The sequence below is a fragment of the Phascolarctos cinereus genome, unplaced genomic scaffold, assembly GCF_003287225.1.
Source record: "Phascolarctos cinereus isolate Bilbo 61053 unplaced genomic scaffold, phaCin_HiC Scaffold_3;HRSCAF=262, whole genome shotgun sequence".
NCBI lineage: Eukaryota > Metazoa > Chordata > Mammalia > Diprotodontia > Phascolarctidae > Phascolarctos > Phascolarctos cinereus.
The window spans coordinates 174,314,267-174,329,150 of NW_027555736.1; the positions used below are offsets into that span (position 1 = coordinate 174,314,267).

Consider the following 14,884-nt stretch of genomic DNA (forward strand, 5'->3'; position numbering starts at 1 on the left):
TAGAATGCCCTTTCCATCTAATTCAAATGCTCCCCCATCCTTGAAGGCAAGTCAAATCCTAAGTCCTCTATGGAAAACCTTATTTACAACTAACTTTTCCCATCCTATTACTCTCAATGCCCTAATCATTTATCTTCTGTATCATTTGGTGTTTTGCAGAATCTCTTATTGTAATCTGCAGGGTTTTTTTTTAACTTTTCACATATTTCTGGCTTGTCTGAAAAGGAATGTAAATTCCTCAATGGCAGATTTCCAACACAAGGCACTTCTAAGATATTCAGTAAATGTTTGCTAATTCATTTGGTTGTTGAAACTGATCTTCACCAATTGAACTGCCATCTCTTCCATAAAACCTTCCCTGCTAAATCAGTCAAAAGTAATCACTGCTTCCCATTGCTCTAGGTTCCATTATAATGTACCATTTATCACTGTATTTGTGGAAGAAATCATCTAATCAATTTAATGAATCAACAGAATCTCTCCATAAAGAGACCTGCCCATTGCACTTTGTTAAGAGAACAAAGAGAACTCCTGATTAGTCCAATTTGGACTGAGGTCCTTAGGAATTTTTATACCCAAATTGGATTATAACACCACATCTCTTCCATAAAACCTTCCCTGCTAAATCAGTCAAAAGTAATAACTGCTTCCCATTGCTCTAGGTTCCATTATAATGTACCACTTATCACGTATTTGTGGAAGAAATCATCTAATCAATTTAATGAATCAACAGAATCTCTCCATAAAGAGACCTGCCCACTGCACTTTGTTAAGAGAACAAAGAGAACTCCTGATTAGTCCAATTTGGACTGAGGTCCTTAGGAATTTTTATACCCAAATTGGGATTATAACACCACAAACTTGACCTCAGTAAAAAAGCACCCTCATTTGAAGAAGGAGGAACAGAATCCTGTGGGACTAGACAGTGAAAAGGAATTTACTAGAGCTTTTGGTGGCTTCCTCTTTAAAGGAATCTTAGCATCTAATTATCAATCAATCACAAAACATTAATAATAACATTTATATAGCACTTACTATGTACTAGGCACTGTGCTAAGCATTTTACAATCATTATTTTATTTGTTCCCTGTAATAACCCTGGGATATGTGTGCTATTATTATCTTCATTTTAATTTCTACTTTACTGATATGGAAACTGAGGTTAAGTGACTTGCCCAGGATCATACAGCTAGTAAGTGCCTAGGACTAGATTTGAACTCAATTTTTTGAGTATATACCTGGGGCTGTAGCCACTGCTTCACCAAGCTGCCCTACTAAGTACCTACTATCTGTCAGCCACTACACTAAGCTTTGGAGATACAAAGACAAAATGAAACCATCTCAAGAATGATTAGTTATTTCCTACACTTAATATCCAAGAAGGTTGATTCCTGGGGAATGGAGCAGAAATGGAGTGTCAACTTTTATAGTGAACAGGTGTTACATTATGAAAAGGGCATTTAATCTGGAGTCAAATACTACTTTGACACTTAGTGCCTGTGTGATCATGGACAAGTCTTTTCCCCACTTTGGGCCTCACTTTCTACAATTGTAAAGCCTCTAAGGTCCCTTACAGCTATAGAAATTATTCTTTGGGGGAAGGAGTTGAAAGAGGGCCTATCTCCTCATCCCCTAAATCGATGTACCTCATCTTACAGCTGGAGGGGACTCTAGGGATCACTTAGTCCAATTAAGTTTTACAGAGGAAGAAACTGAGGCCCCACAATGAGGAAATGACTTGCCCAACAGGAAGGTTCATTTATGTCTTACTCAAATTGAGGCGGGAGCTGCCGTGAAGTAAGATAATGGAGCCCACAAATCACGGTCAAAGACTGTTAGAGCTGCTATTGGAGTGAAACTTGTCCAATGCACTCATTTTACAGAAGAAACAGAGACCCAGGTTTGAGCGGCAAAGAGGGACTAGAACCCAGTTACCCAGACTCCTACTCCAGCACTCCTTTTTGCCAAGTTGTTGGAATCTGGACTCCCTCAGAAGCAAGGGAGGTAGCCCTTCAGAAGCACTGACTCCTAGTCTCTTGTCTCTGGGCAAACAATGAAGCAGTGACAGTGTCCTACAATCATTCAGGACACCTTGGCTCCAAGCTGACCCCACCCTCAACTCCCTCATACTCATATTCCACTCCAGGGGAAAAAATGTAAGCAGCTTTGGAAGGCAAAACTCCAAAGGAAAAAGGCAAATAAATTGTGAGGGAGATAGAAGCATTCCAAAGAAGGTGTCACCCTTCAGCAGGGACTAAGATGCTTGGTTCCTTCCCCAGTCTAGCCCCAACCTGAAATGTACCAAAAGGAACTTGTTATAAGGTCCACCTCGTGTCTGTAATACAAATCATAAATGTTGACGATATTGCTGCCATGGTAGAAAAAAGGCATTTATTCAAGCTTCTACTATGTGGTAGGCAACATACTAAATACCATGCAAATATTATTTCATTTGTTCATCACAACAACCCTGGAAAGGGCATGCTAATATTAGCCCATTTTACAGTTGAACAAACTTCGGCACAGTTTAAGTCACTTATCCAGTTAGGATCTAGCTAGGAAGTGTCTGAGGCTGCATTTGAACTTGGATCTTCCTGACTTTAGGACCAGTGCCCTATCTACCATGCCATCTAGCAGCTTCTGTCAGATCCCAGAGTATCTTCTAAGTGGTTTTTGGATAGTCTCTTAATTGGCCTTTGTGTTTCCATTCACTCCCCTTTGGAATCCATTCCTCACAATGCTGCCAAAATAATTTCCTTAAAGGTCAGGTCTAACCATGACACTCCTCTTCTCAAGATCTTCAGTGGCTCCCTATGACCTTTAGGACAAATTGTTAACTCAGATGCCCAATCTATATTTTCAGTCTCATCCCCCTTCAATTCCTCTTTACGCATTTTCAGTCAAAAGGGACCATTAAATCAATAAATCTCAGTTATTCTACTAGCGTTTGTTAGGTGCCCCTCCTCAGGTTTTATGCAAATTGCTGATGACACAAAGACAAAAGTGTAATAGTTCTTTCCCTCTAGGAGTTTCCATTCTTGGTCTTCCCCACCACCAACCAGAAGAAATAATCCTAGAAGGTAAATAACAAATAAATCAAGTCAACAGCATTTATTCAGTGCCCTCTAAAGGCAAAAATAGACCCTGCCCTCCGGGAGTTCCCAGTATCTTGGTAGTAAACAACAAGCAAACAATTATGTACAAACAAGATAACAAGATAAATTAGATATCTCAGAGGGAAGGCAGTAACATAAAGGGAAACCAGGAAAGAATTCCTTCAGAAGGTGGGATTTTATTTTATTTTTTCAGGCAATTGAGGTTAAGTGACTTGCCCAGGGTCACACAGCTAGTAGTGTCAAGTATTTGATCCTCTTGGGATTTGAACTCAGGTCCTGCTGACTTCAGGGCTGGTGCTGTATGCATTGGGCCATCTAGCTGCCCCTGAAGGTGGGATTTTAGCTCAGACTGTCAGGATCCCCATGCCAAGACCACCACTCTCTTTTTACTGTTAGGAGACATCCAGAGCTATTCTCCAGAGCTAAGGCCTAACAAGCAAGCTGAGCTTGGCATAACTACAATCCTTTGTGCTCACCCTCTGCACAGGAAAATCAAACCAGCATCAGGTGGTTCCTAAGTTCGGACAAGTACTTCAATACCCATGCTCTGGTCATGAAGTCCTGCTATGAATGAAACTTGTCTCATTGTTTCTGTTACCCGTCATTGTCAGGGCTACAGCTCATACCGAGATTTGTCCACACTAAATGAGGTCTCTTGGGTATCAGAGGAGGCCCTGGCACATGTGTCTAGTTTCCCTCCTCCAATGGTATAAAGAAAACTTTTTGCTTAAGACCACTGTTAGCAATTTGGTTTGATTTTGTTTTTATTTTATTTTTCAGAATTAACTGTGGTTATGAGAGTTAACTGTGTTCAGAGTTAAAAGCAGTTGCATAACCTCTGTGATTCTTTGGTCATTTGTTTTCAGGGTTGACAACTCTGAAGAAATCAAACAGCTAGGTTGTGCCATGGATAGAGTGCTGGCCTGGAGTCAGAAAGACTCCTCTTCCTGAGTTCAAATCAGGCTTCAGACACTTACTAGTTGTGTGACCCTGGGCAAACACTGTTTGCCTCAGCATCCTCAGGTGTAAAATGAGCTGGAGAAGAAAATGGCAAACCACTCCAATATCTTTGCCAAGAAAACCCCAAATGGGGTTAGGAAGAGTCAGACAGAGCTAAAAACCAAAACAAAATAAAAAACAAAACCAAACCAAAAAAACCCACTACACAAAGGAAGCCAGGAGGCAGAGATTAGTAGGGAGAGAATTCCAGAGTTGGGGGACACAAAAAAACATGGAGTAGAACATTTTGTTCAAGAAATACAAAGAGGCAAAGTAACCAGAGAGACTAAGATGTAAAGATGTCTCCCTTTCACATGGCAACTGCATTTTGTAGAATGATGGCTTGATCATTTTGCACCTAGTAAAGGATGTAAAACCTTGAGTAGACTCATCCACACCAGTAAAGCTATGAACAGTTTATTTGTATCTGAAGTCGGTCAATTAGCATTTGTTAGTCAGCTAGCTTTGATTATGGCCCCATGACTTAAAGAGCTAAATGACATAAAGACAAGTAAAAGACATTCTCTATTCTCTAGGAGTTTACTGCCCAGTACTGGAGAACACATGCCAAGGACTGCATATAAACAAGATATAGACAGGATAAATTGGGGGTAGTCTCAAAGGGAAAGCACAAAAATTAAGATCTGGGAATGGCTTCTTGAAGAAAGTAAGACTTTAGCTGAAATTTGAAGGAAGCCAGGAAATAGAGATAAAGAGGGAGCTTGTTCCAGGCATGGGGAACAGCCAGTGAAAACACTGGAAGTCAGGAAATGGAGTATCAGCGTGTGCTAGGAACAGCAAGGAATATGTGAAAGGAAATAAGAAGTAAGAAGAGACCAGGTTAATGGAAAGCTTTAAAAGTCAAACATAGCATTTTACACTGAAAGGGGTGGGGGACCCAGGACCCTAGGTAATTACAGAGAAGAGATCTGAGGTTGTGAAACCAACAAGGAAAAAAAATCAGGAAAACAATTGAGCAGATATCTAGCAGACATTCCTGTTGCTCTAGGGCCTGGATTGCCTCTGTATCTCTTCCCTATCTACTTGTTTTCAAGAAGTTTAAAAGAGTTTAAACAACTAGGAGACCTTGAACTTCAGAGTTATTTGCTGATTACTGGGCAAATGGTTATTGCCTGCTTATAGTGTACCCCAGAGGTGTCAGGTGAGTGTGTGGCTGAACCAGATTAAAATGTAATAGGGAAATATTTTAAAAAATAAATAAAAGTACAATAAAGCATTGATAATGATGTGGATATAAACAGTACCCTGAAGGTTAAAAAGAATATTAAGGGTTACTTTTCCAGTACTTTGTGAGGCCCCTTCTGAGGAGTAGCTCATTCTGTATGTAACTCATCCTGTAACTTAAGAGCATCCTAAAGTCCTTTTCCCTTATCTTGAAATACCGTAAAACTTTTCAATTTGTACCAAAAGAATTGCTTTTGTCTCCCTCATCCTGTGTTCTCCCTGTCCTTAATCTCTAACCTGTGCCCCCCCACCTTATCCTTAATCTTTACCAACCACAAAACCCTAAAAACTTTCCTGTCCTTAATCTTCAATCATCATAAGATCTTAAAAATCTATAAGCTGTATAGCTTTCTGTCTATGTAAGCCTAGTCCCCCCAGATATCAATACCTTTTACTCAGCCCCATGGCTACAGTCAAAGGTCCATGTGCTTTCATGTAATAAAGTTCCCAATGGCTAAAAGAGAAGTCTAAGTGAATTCTTTTCTCTCAAATCTGACCTCAACAATAATATTACATTTTTAAACTTTAATTTTGAGTTTGACACTACTGGTCTAGCCTAGAGAGATGAAGATTTAGGAAACATACTGGATGGTCATCTAATTAAGGTGAGGCACTGAAAATACCTGAGGCTCAAATTTTCTCATCTCTAAAATAAAAGTATTGGACTATGCGATCTCTGTGGTCCTTCCTATCTTGTCCATTGATTTACCTTTCTGCATGATTAGATTCACACATTCAAGACTTTCTGTAAAACCAGAGGATTTAGAGCTCTAAGGGCCTAGAGATCTTTCTGTACAAGCCTCTATTTAACAGACTCTGATCGGTTAAGCTCAGGCCCAAAGAGATGAACAGTAACTTGACTGATGACTCACAAGTAGGATATAGTGGAGCCAAAATGTGAATCCAGGTTTTCTGATCATGAATCTCTTGCCACTACTACCTACAAGAAGCCTACTCACTACATTATTTAACCTGAGCTTAAACCAAGACCACTTAGAAGAATGAACTTTCCAGGAGTACAACCCAAATCTAAAAGGTTCAGCTAGAAACAAAAACTGGGAAGATAGAGCAAGTCTAACATGGACTAATTTAATTCCTTTAAAGCAACTTCAAGAATATGATTTGAAGGTCAACAGGATATAAATCAGCTCCTCAGAGGAAGGGAGGTGGGGGTGAGGGTTGCTGGCCCTAGGGCCTATGGATTCAGGTCTGTAAGTGATTATTTGATCTTATAAAATCTCAATCTGTAGAATCTCATTTCCTCCTAAATTTTTTTTAAAAATCCGTTTTAAATGAGCTTCCAATGCAGCTTTGAATTGGAAAACATTTCACAAAACTGCTTCAAACTTCTCAGGCGGGTATTCAAGGCCCTCTTTAATATGGTTCCTGAGGCACTCACAACACCTAAGCCCAAGAGGATATTCCCGAATTTCCCATCATTACCACTACCACTCCTCCTCTTCCCTCTTTCCTAGGACCAGCACTGCAGCCTATGCCTAGAGGCAACACTATAGCAGGAAAAAAAGAAAGAATTTCGTGGGAAGATCTGAATTTAGGATCTCCTTTGCTAATTACTGCGTGACCTTGAGCAAGTCCTCTCACCTTCTGGGCCTGTTTTCTCAGGGATAAAACAGTAGGAATTTGAATTAGATGATCTATAAAATCTTTTCAACTCTAATCCTAAGAATGATTTCTAGCTGTTGCAATTATGTTTTAAAAGTCCAGTTCCAATGCTTACTCCTCTATGAACTCCTTTCCTGATCTTAGATTTATAGCTGAAAGAGAACAGAGTTCATCTAGTTCAACACCTTCATTTTACATATGATAAAACTGAGGCTGAGGGAGATTACTTACTCAAGGTCACATAGGATAAAAGGAAGGATTTGAATCCAACTCCAGTCCCCAAAGTCAACGGTTCCTTTTTACCTCTCTACTGCTCTCCCCAATCAGAATAATTCCCCCGCACCTTCTATACCTGGATAAGCACTTGGCCGTTTTTAATGGCACTCAACGAGTCTTTTGGTTGTTTGTACAGATGACAAAAAAAAAATAGTAATTGAAAAAAACCTTTTTATTAATCACTTAATTGTGCAAAGCACACAATCAATTTACTAAGCTCTTACTATCGGCCAGTCATTTTGCACAGCTCTGGACAGACTTTGTACAAAAAGTAAAGTAGTCCCTGCCCTCCCATTTACAATCCAACCAGAAAAACAAGTAATAATGATGATAATAGTAACCCTTATACTGCCCTTTAAAATTTGCAAAGCACTTTTGCATACAAAAACTTATTGGTCACTATCAGAATGGGCGATCAAGAAAGGCTTCATGTAGAAAGTGTTTTAAGTTGAGCCGTAGAGAAAATTAAGGATTTATAAAGGTGACAAGGGAGTGTGGGGAGGGAGAATTAAAAGTTTAGATAAGAAAGATCTCTTCCCTCAAAGGCATACAATCCAACTTCTTGATAGGAAAGATGGCTAGATAGGCTGTCCAGAGGGTCTAGGTTAAAATTCTCCTCTGGCCACAAATTCTTTATGTGACCTAGGTGAGTAACTCAACATAGATGAAACTAGTTAGCCTCAAAAATACATTTTTAAAGTGCTGAGCTATCTTAGTACAGTGCCCCGGGAAGCACACAAACACTAGAGCCAAATGTCAAAAGCGTCTCGGCTCTGCCGAATAATTACAATAGCAGGAGCTAAGGGAATCCCACTTCACACCCAGCTACCAGACTCTTTCTGGCCACGCCCTGTTGCGCGGAAATCGGGCGCTAAACCCCAACCAATGAGGCTACGCGGTTGAGACCAGCAGCCAATGAAGAACGAAATTATGTTCTAGGAAGTGAATACCTCCGCAGGGAAGGAAGCGAAAAGCAAGAGACCTCATCACGAAGTTAAAAGGCTTCGGCAAACAAGGGAAAATCAAGGGTCACATGCTCTGGGAACTGAGTAAAGCAACTAATCAGAGGGCGACTTCCTTGGACACGTGCCGAGGGTTGGGGCGAAACCAAGCGAACACCTCCCCCTGGCCCGGCGGTAGCGTGATGGCCGGTGGTACCAATGGCCAGATGGTTCTCTAGTCACGTGAAACTTCCGCAGGGCTTTCCAGATCACGTGGTAGCAGCTGTCAGCGAACTGACACCAATGAGCGGGGACAGTGGCTGTCATGGGATGAGGGAAAAGATCCGTCTGTACCAATGAAATCCTGGTGAACTTGCTGATTTCACCATCACGTGCAGCGGCGGGACGGAAAGGGGCGTCCACCCGGGAGGGAAACGGGGTGGGGGCTTAAGGGCTGGGCGCGTGGGACGCAGGCGCTTTGGGGACCCGGTGGTGACGACGGCGGCGACACCGGCGGAGGGAGCCGGCTCCCGAACCGGAGCGGGTGGCGGCGGCGGCCATGGCGGCGGACGGAGAGCGCTCCCCGCTGCTCTCCGAGCCCAACGACAGCAGCGCCAGCGGCAACGGGCTGGTGGGGCCCGGCGGGGGCGGGGCCGGAGCCGGGGGAGGCCTGGTTCCCTCCGCGCCGCCGTACGGATCCGGGAAACATGCCCCGCCTCAGGGTGAGCCTGGGCCCCCGCTCTCAGATTTGGACCGTGGACCGGGGACTAGCGGGGGCGGGGCCAGGACCGAAGGTGCGGGGCTGTGACCCTCCCGTCGGACCTGTGGGAAAGGAAAGGGGGTGGGGCTCGCTGTTTTAGTCAGAGGCGGAGCCTTGGGCAGAGATGGGCGGGTTCTTTGGAATGAGGGCAACGACTGGTGCCGGAGGGAGGTTGAGGGTTACTCTGGTCAGGGTAAATAGGGCAGGACATGTGGGGTGACATGTGGATGATCATGGGTGACCCACTCTGACTGTACTTCCACAGCATTCCCTCCATTCCAGGAGGGTCACCCGGCTGTGTTGCCCGGGGAGGACCCACCACCATACTCCCCCCTGACCAGTCCAGACAGTGGCAGTGCCCCTGTGATCACATGCCGCGTCTGCAATTCTCCTATCAGTGTGGAAGGCAAGATGCATCAACATGTTGTTAAGTGTGGTGACTGCAACGAAGCTACAGTGAGTTTCATTATCCAGGATTTTTTAGTTGTCCAGCTGTAGAGCCCGAAATTTTTTCTGATTCTTGTATATAAATCCCAGGAATTACACAAGTCCAGACATCTGTCCTTCCTCTCTCCCCTCCCAACACCACCCAGAGTAAGTCCCACGATTGTTCTACTTCGTATCCATCCCAGGTTTCCCCTTGGTTTCTGCATCTAAGTTCTATCTAAGTTCATCTCTGCTTCCCATGGTTCTTTTACGTTCTCCCCAGTGTACCTTCTTTTCTTTCTAATCAGGATCCTTACCAGCTTCCTGGATTATTGCTCTTGGGCCCTCCTCAAAAGGTATGTTTGGGAGGGATTGAATTCAGGGCTTTTGGTGCTCACCTCCCTGTTATTCCTTAGCCAATCAAGAATGCTCCGCCTGGGAAGAAGTATGTTCGATGCCCCTGTAACTGTCTCCTCATCTGCAAAGTGACTTCCCAGCGGATTGCCTGCCCTCGGCCTACCTGGTGAGAGCAGAGGACTAGGAAAGCCATATGAGGAGGGATGGAAACTAAAGAAGTTGTAGGGAATTTAAGAGTGAAGGAATATATGGGGATAGAAGGAGACTGGGGAAGGGCTTGCTGGTAGAACTACAAAATTCTGCAAGAGGAAGTTCAGAATGTGGACAATGAAGAACTCTTCCTCCAGGATGATTCTAGTTTACCTAACCAGCCAGCTTCCTTGAATGCTTAAATAAAAGGTTTGGGTGCAAGATGAAGTCTTCTGATCTAATGGTATATGTAAGAGTATAGATTTGGTGATCTGAGGTCTAGGCCATTTTGTTTTTTTTTTTAATCAAGGTGTATAAGTTAAGGATAGGGAGGCAGAGGATCTTGTGTGGAGGAGGAAGCATGTAGACACTGTCCAGGTGATCTTTGAAGAGGGAAGGGAACAGTTCTTGAGATTTGAAGGGTCCTAAGGTATCCTTCTTTCCTCCCCCCACCAATAGTAAAAGAATCATCAACCTGGGTCCAGTACACCCTGGGCCTCTGAGTCCAGAACCACAGCCCGTAGGTGTCAGCGTCAACTGTGGCCATTGCAAGAATACCTTTCTGGTGAGGAGGGATGGGACAGGCTGGGAAAGGGCTAGTAGACATTTATGTGGGTAACGTGAATGTGTACATGGTGGGAAAGGTCAGTTATTGAAATCACCACCTTTGGCCTTTTTTGTCCTTTACCCTATTCAATCCTTGTGTTTTTCCATGGGGATCCCTCAAAAAATTAACCTTAAAGAGCTTTTTTATTTGTGCCTTTACCACAAATTGACCCCTTGTCCTGTTTTCTCTATAGTGGACAGAGTTTACAGGTCGAACCTTGGCACGTTGCCCCCACTGCAAGAAAGTGTGAGTGATTTGGAATTGATATTATAAACTTAGTTATCAGAAGGAGGAGGTGGGGGATGGGGGACTGTATAAGGATTACAAACTCATGAAAGCCTTGCTTATCCCTTCATAGCTCATCTATTGGGCGAAGATATCCCAGGAAAAGGTGCATTTGCTGTTTCCTACTTGGGCTACTATTGGCTGTTACTGCTACGGGCTTAGCAGTGAGTAACCAGCTCTTATCTTCTCTGACCCTTCACTTTTCATCTTCCTGTTTTATACTTTCCAAGTTTACCACTAGAATCAGATTTCATAAGAGTAGTTAAAAAACAAAACAAAACCAAAAACCTGGAGTTTATCTGACCCCAAAAAGGCTAATAGATGAATAGTCTTCAGGATTGAATGGTTAAAAGGTTTTCTCTCCACAGAAGAGGACAAATGAAATGGCAAGTGATAGGAACAACTTTCAAATTGCAAGCTGATGTAACTTTGTCTTTTTTTTGAGGCAGTCTGGGTTAAGTGACTTGCCCAGGGTCACACAGCTACTAAGTCTCTTGAGGCTGGGATTTGAAGTCAGGTCCTCCTGACTCATTACTCTATCCACTGTAACACCTAGCTGCCATGTATAACTTTGTTTTAATTAAGATTGGGAACTTCCCTTTTCCAGAGATTTTAAAGTGGAGAGCTACATGCCCAGTGGGTAATAACTATTTCCATGGGGTAGATCGGGGTTCAATATCCCTAAAGAGTATTGTCTCATTTCTGCTATAATTGCCTGTAGATTGGGGGGGCCCATCATAACTGAAGCTAGCTTGGATCCAGTGTTTTATCAGGTGGTAGACTGACAGATTGGCACTGTGGCACTGATTCTTTTTCTTCTTTCTTCCATATTCCTCTCCTAGTTTGGCACATGGAAGCATGCCCGACAGTATGGGGGTATCTATGCAGCTTGGGCATTTGTCATCCTGCTGGCTGTGCTCTGTCTAGGCCGGGCTCTCTACTGGGCCTGTATGAAGGTCAGCCACCCTGTCCAGAACTATTCTTGAGCCCCAAGATGACCCACTACCTGTGCCTGGCCCCTCTCAAGCAGGGACAGTGACACTACAGAGGGGAATGGGAATGTCCCCTCGGCTTCCATAAGAGGAGCCAGGCTGTTGCCTTCCTCTTCTATAGGGGAAAGAAATGGGAAGGATCTGGGCCCTCAAAGACAAACAAGATTGGAAGGGTGGGTGGGCCACTGCTGGCTGTTTGGTCCCTTCTGAGGGCTGCCTGTGCTGCTTGGGGTGGAATGGGAGATAAAGTATCCTGACCCCAAGTTCTGGAAAATGGTTATAGCTCTTTCCTTCCTCCATCCTCTCCTAAGGGGCCATTCCTGTCCCTCAAACATTCCAGGGCAGGGTAGGGGTAGGCAGCCCTGGGAGTTTTCCTCCCTTTTGCACCCCCAGGACCTTGCTGCTGCTATTGCACTTCACCAGGGGGTAACTCTAATTTGGCTGCCCTCTTGGCCTCCTCTCCCCACCCCTTTTCATGCCCTGTGGGGGTGGGGTCAGCCGCTGCTCTGTACAGTACTATGGGAACTGATGTGTATATAGCTATTTAATGTGGGGTATGTTCCCCAACCTGTGTTCCCTCTCCCCAAGTCCTTCCTCTCCTGCCGGTTGTGGCCGGTTTGTCTGTCTTTGGGGATCAGGGGCTCATCCTGTGCTTGTAAATAAATGAAGTTGTGACTCTACCTTATCCCTTGTGTCACCTTTTTTTGAGTCAGGGAAGAGAAGAGATTCCAGCCCTTTCCTATGATCCTTTCCAAGGGGAACAGGACATAAAACAAGAAGACTTGACCTCTATGGTTCTTTATTCTCAAATAGATATTTCAAAAGTAGTCAACAATAGCATTCTTAAAATTGAAGAAATAGTTCTGGATTTCTGGTTGCCGAAGAACCAGTTTAAACTGTAGAAGAATTACAGTGCCAGCAATAGAGTGATAGGACAATGGTCACTACCTACGGCTTTGGACCGAATCTTACTATCACATAGGGCAGGGAGCAAGGACTGGGACAACAAGAAATAGTCAAGCCGCCAGCCAACATTCTTGGCTCGGGCATTCATCATGTAGGTCCAAAAAGTATAAGCATAAGCTGCCTCTGGATAGAGGTGGCGGAAACTGTCGGTCAGTGGCACTGCCTGGAGCAGCTCCCCAAACCCTTGGCGTTCCTGTGGAGTAAACCCAGCATTTTTCTTGTTCCCCTTGGGATTGCGCAGGTCAATCTCTTCATGGGCCACATTGAGGTCCCCACAGAGCACAAGAGGCTTTTTGGCATTTAGTCCCTTCAAAAATTTGCGAAATGCTTCATCCCATTTTTGTCGATATTCCAGTCGAACCAGCCCCCGTCCTGCATTAGGCACATATGCTGTCACCAGCACAAACGCCTCAAACTCAGCCACTATGACCCGGCCCTCCTGATCATGCTCTTCTTCACCTATGGAATGGATACAACAAACACAGAGATCAAGCATGAGAAAGTGGAAATGAGGTTAGAGAATGTTTGAAACACTTCCACTCTTAGGAACAGTAGGGGCTAAGGGCAGCAAGCTATGTCTCACCAATGCCAAAGGTGACGTTGAGTGGGCACTGTCGGGAAAGGAGACCAACACCACTGTATCCTTCTTTATCACTGGGTGAGGACCAGTACTGGTAGGTAAGTCCAGGCAGGTCCTGAAGCTCAGGTGGCAACTTGCTCTCTGAACATTTGGTTTCTTGAAGGCAAAGTATGTCAGGGGCTTCTTCCTTTACCCACTGTCCATGTACAAAGGAAGGCAGGTTACAACGACTTGCTTATCCCAGACCATCACCCTCTGCCTCCTCCCCAACTCATCTCATCCTAAAGCCTATTCTCCCAAAATAAGATACTGGCATTTTAAGGGGAAAATCTTTAAAGCAGATACATTAACAGGAATAGACTCCCAAAAGCAAGTTAGTAATTTTGAGTCACTTTCCCTTCCCTGAGAGCCATACTCACATCCAGACCCTTTTTCTTGATCCAGGCCCTGAGCCCATCCACATTCCAGGAGCATATCTTGAGTGTAAAACGCTTGCCACTAGGTGAGGTTTGCTGGTCTGGGGGGTCCTCATACGTGGCAGATCCTTCCCCTGCTGCCTCCTTTTCTTTTACACCCTTCTTAGTCTTCTTAGGCTCAGGCTCTGTTAAAAGTTTTGTTGGGAAAGGAAAGAGATTTCTCAAGGGTGACAGCAGCTATTTCTACCTCAGGTGGCCCATGATAACCAGCTGACCAAGAGGTCCACCCAATGGAAACCTACTCTGCCATTTTCCCATTTTATGGAGATCTTCATAAACCCTTATAATGTGTACTTTTGTCTCCCATCACCTGGGGAGAATAAAAAAATCAAGGTCCACGTGTTACCTTTAGTCTCTGGCTCCTCACTGATCCCATCCTTCACAGATACTTCCTTCTTCCCCCGCTTTGGCATCCTTCTCGCCCAGAACAACGCCTCGCGGCCCAGGCCCCCTACAGCCCAACGCAGCAGAATCCTGGTTCTGTGGACACCGCTGCGGACACAGCGAATTGAACAGAGTTAAGGGCACCGATGCTGAAGTTTGGATGGAGGACGCGGGAGGGGCCCCTTTGGACTCCCTCCTGACAAGACTTTGAAATCCCTTCCTCCCCTCCGGTTTCCCTTCCTCCTTCCCAAAACATCCCAGGATTCTCAGCCCCTGCTACTCCCTGAATCCCCAGGCCCCAGCCTATCAGCTTTATATTGAAAACCTCTTGGGACCGCCTCCTGGACCGGCGGACACTACTCGCCTCCTGCTGCTGTTAAAGTACCGTCTAAAGCCAGGACCGCCGGGGGAATCTACCCCGAAGGCCACTCTGCTTTGAAGATAGAAGCTCCTTCCTACCCCGAACACAAAGAACACAACGCGCGATTTCCCCACGTGGGTTAGTTGGCCCTGATCACGTGGTCTTGTATCGCGGGCTTCGGGGAAGAGGAAATGGCAGGGATTGGCTGAGTCGAAACGCGGTGAGCCCGCCCCTCCATGTGACTCAAATGCGTATCTCCGGGAGGTCTTGTCCGTCGGGGCTGTCTATCCTTATGCCTTAC

The 14,884-nt window shown here is 44.6% G+C and overlaps 2 protein-coding genes across 5 annotated transcripts; one reads left to right on the forward strand and one right to left on the reverse strand.

Moving 5' to 3' along the window:
- Window positions 1–8,483: 8,483 nt before the first annotated feature.
- PIP4P1 (phosphatidylinositol-4,5-bisphosphate 4-phosphatase 1) lies at window positions 8,484–12,501 on the forward strand. Its single transcript, XM_021000484.2, has 7 exons — window positions 8,484–8,922; window positions 9,226–9,416; window positions 9,803–9,909; window positions 10,392–10,497; window positions 10,733–10,785; window positions 10,898–10,988; window positions 11,667–12,501. The coding sequence occupies exons 1-7, from the start codon at window positions 8,760–8,762 to the stop codon at window positions 11,808–11,810; spliced, it is 855 nt and encodes a 284-aa protein (XP_020856143.1). The 5' UTR covers window positions 8,484–8,759; the 3' UTR covers window positions 11,811–12,501.
- A 97-nt stretch (window positions 12,502–12,598) lies between these two features.
- APEX1 (apurinic/apyrimidinic endodeoxyribonuclease 1) lies at window positions 12,599–14,788 on the reverse strand. Of its 4 annotated transcripts, none has more exons than XM_021000087.2 (5): window positions 14,682–14,788; window positions 14,185–14,330; window positions 13,782–13,963; window positions 13,366–13,558; window positions 12,599–13,241 (listed from the first exon to the last, which is right to left on the reverse strand). In XM_021000087.2, exons 2-5 carry the CDS (start codon window positions 14,249–14,251, stop codon window positions 12,724–12,726), a joined length of 960 nt encoding a protein of 319 aa, XP_020855746.1. In that variant the 5' UTR covers window positions 14,252–14,330; window positions 14,682–14,788; the 3' UTR covers window positions 12,599–12,723. The 4 variants fall into 4 exon arrangements, with proteins under 4 accessions (XP_020855746.1, XP_020855604.1, XP_020855804.1 ...); XM_020999945.2 differs by having other exon boundaries at window positions 14,608–14,743; XM_021000145.2 differs by having other exon boundaries at window positions 14,587–14,743.
- Between the last annotated feature and the right edge of the window lie 96 nt (window positions 14,789–14,884).

Excerpts from the sequence above, each read along its gene's own strand:
- APEX1 (XM_021000087.2), bottom strand. The coding sequence starts at position 14,251 with ATGCCAAAGCGGGGGAAGAAGGAAGTATCTGTGAAGGATGGGATCAGT. Across the intron at positions 13,964-14,184 it reads TGAGGAGCCAGAGACTAAAG|AGCCTGAGCCTAAGAAGACT; the intron begins GTAACACGTGGA and ends AACTTTTAACAG. Across the intron at positions 13,242-13,365 it reads CAACGTCACCTTTGGCATTG|GTGAAGAAGAGCATGATCAG; the intron begins GTGAGACATAGC and ends TCCATTCCATAG.
- PIP4P1 (XM_021000484.2), top strand. The coding sequence starts at position 8,760 with ATGGCGGCGGACGGAGAGCGCTCCCCGCTGCTCTCCGAGCCCAACGAC. Across the intron at positions 9,417-9,802 it reads GTGACTGCAACGAAGCTACA|CCAATCAAGAATGCTCCGCC; the intron begins GTGAGTTTCATT and ends GTTATTCCTTAG. Across the intron at positions 9,910-10,391 it reads GCCTGCCCTCGGCCTACCTG|TAAAAGAATCATCAACCTGG; the intron begins GTGAGAGCAGAG and ends CCCCACCAATAG.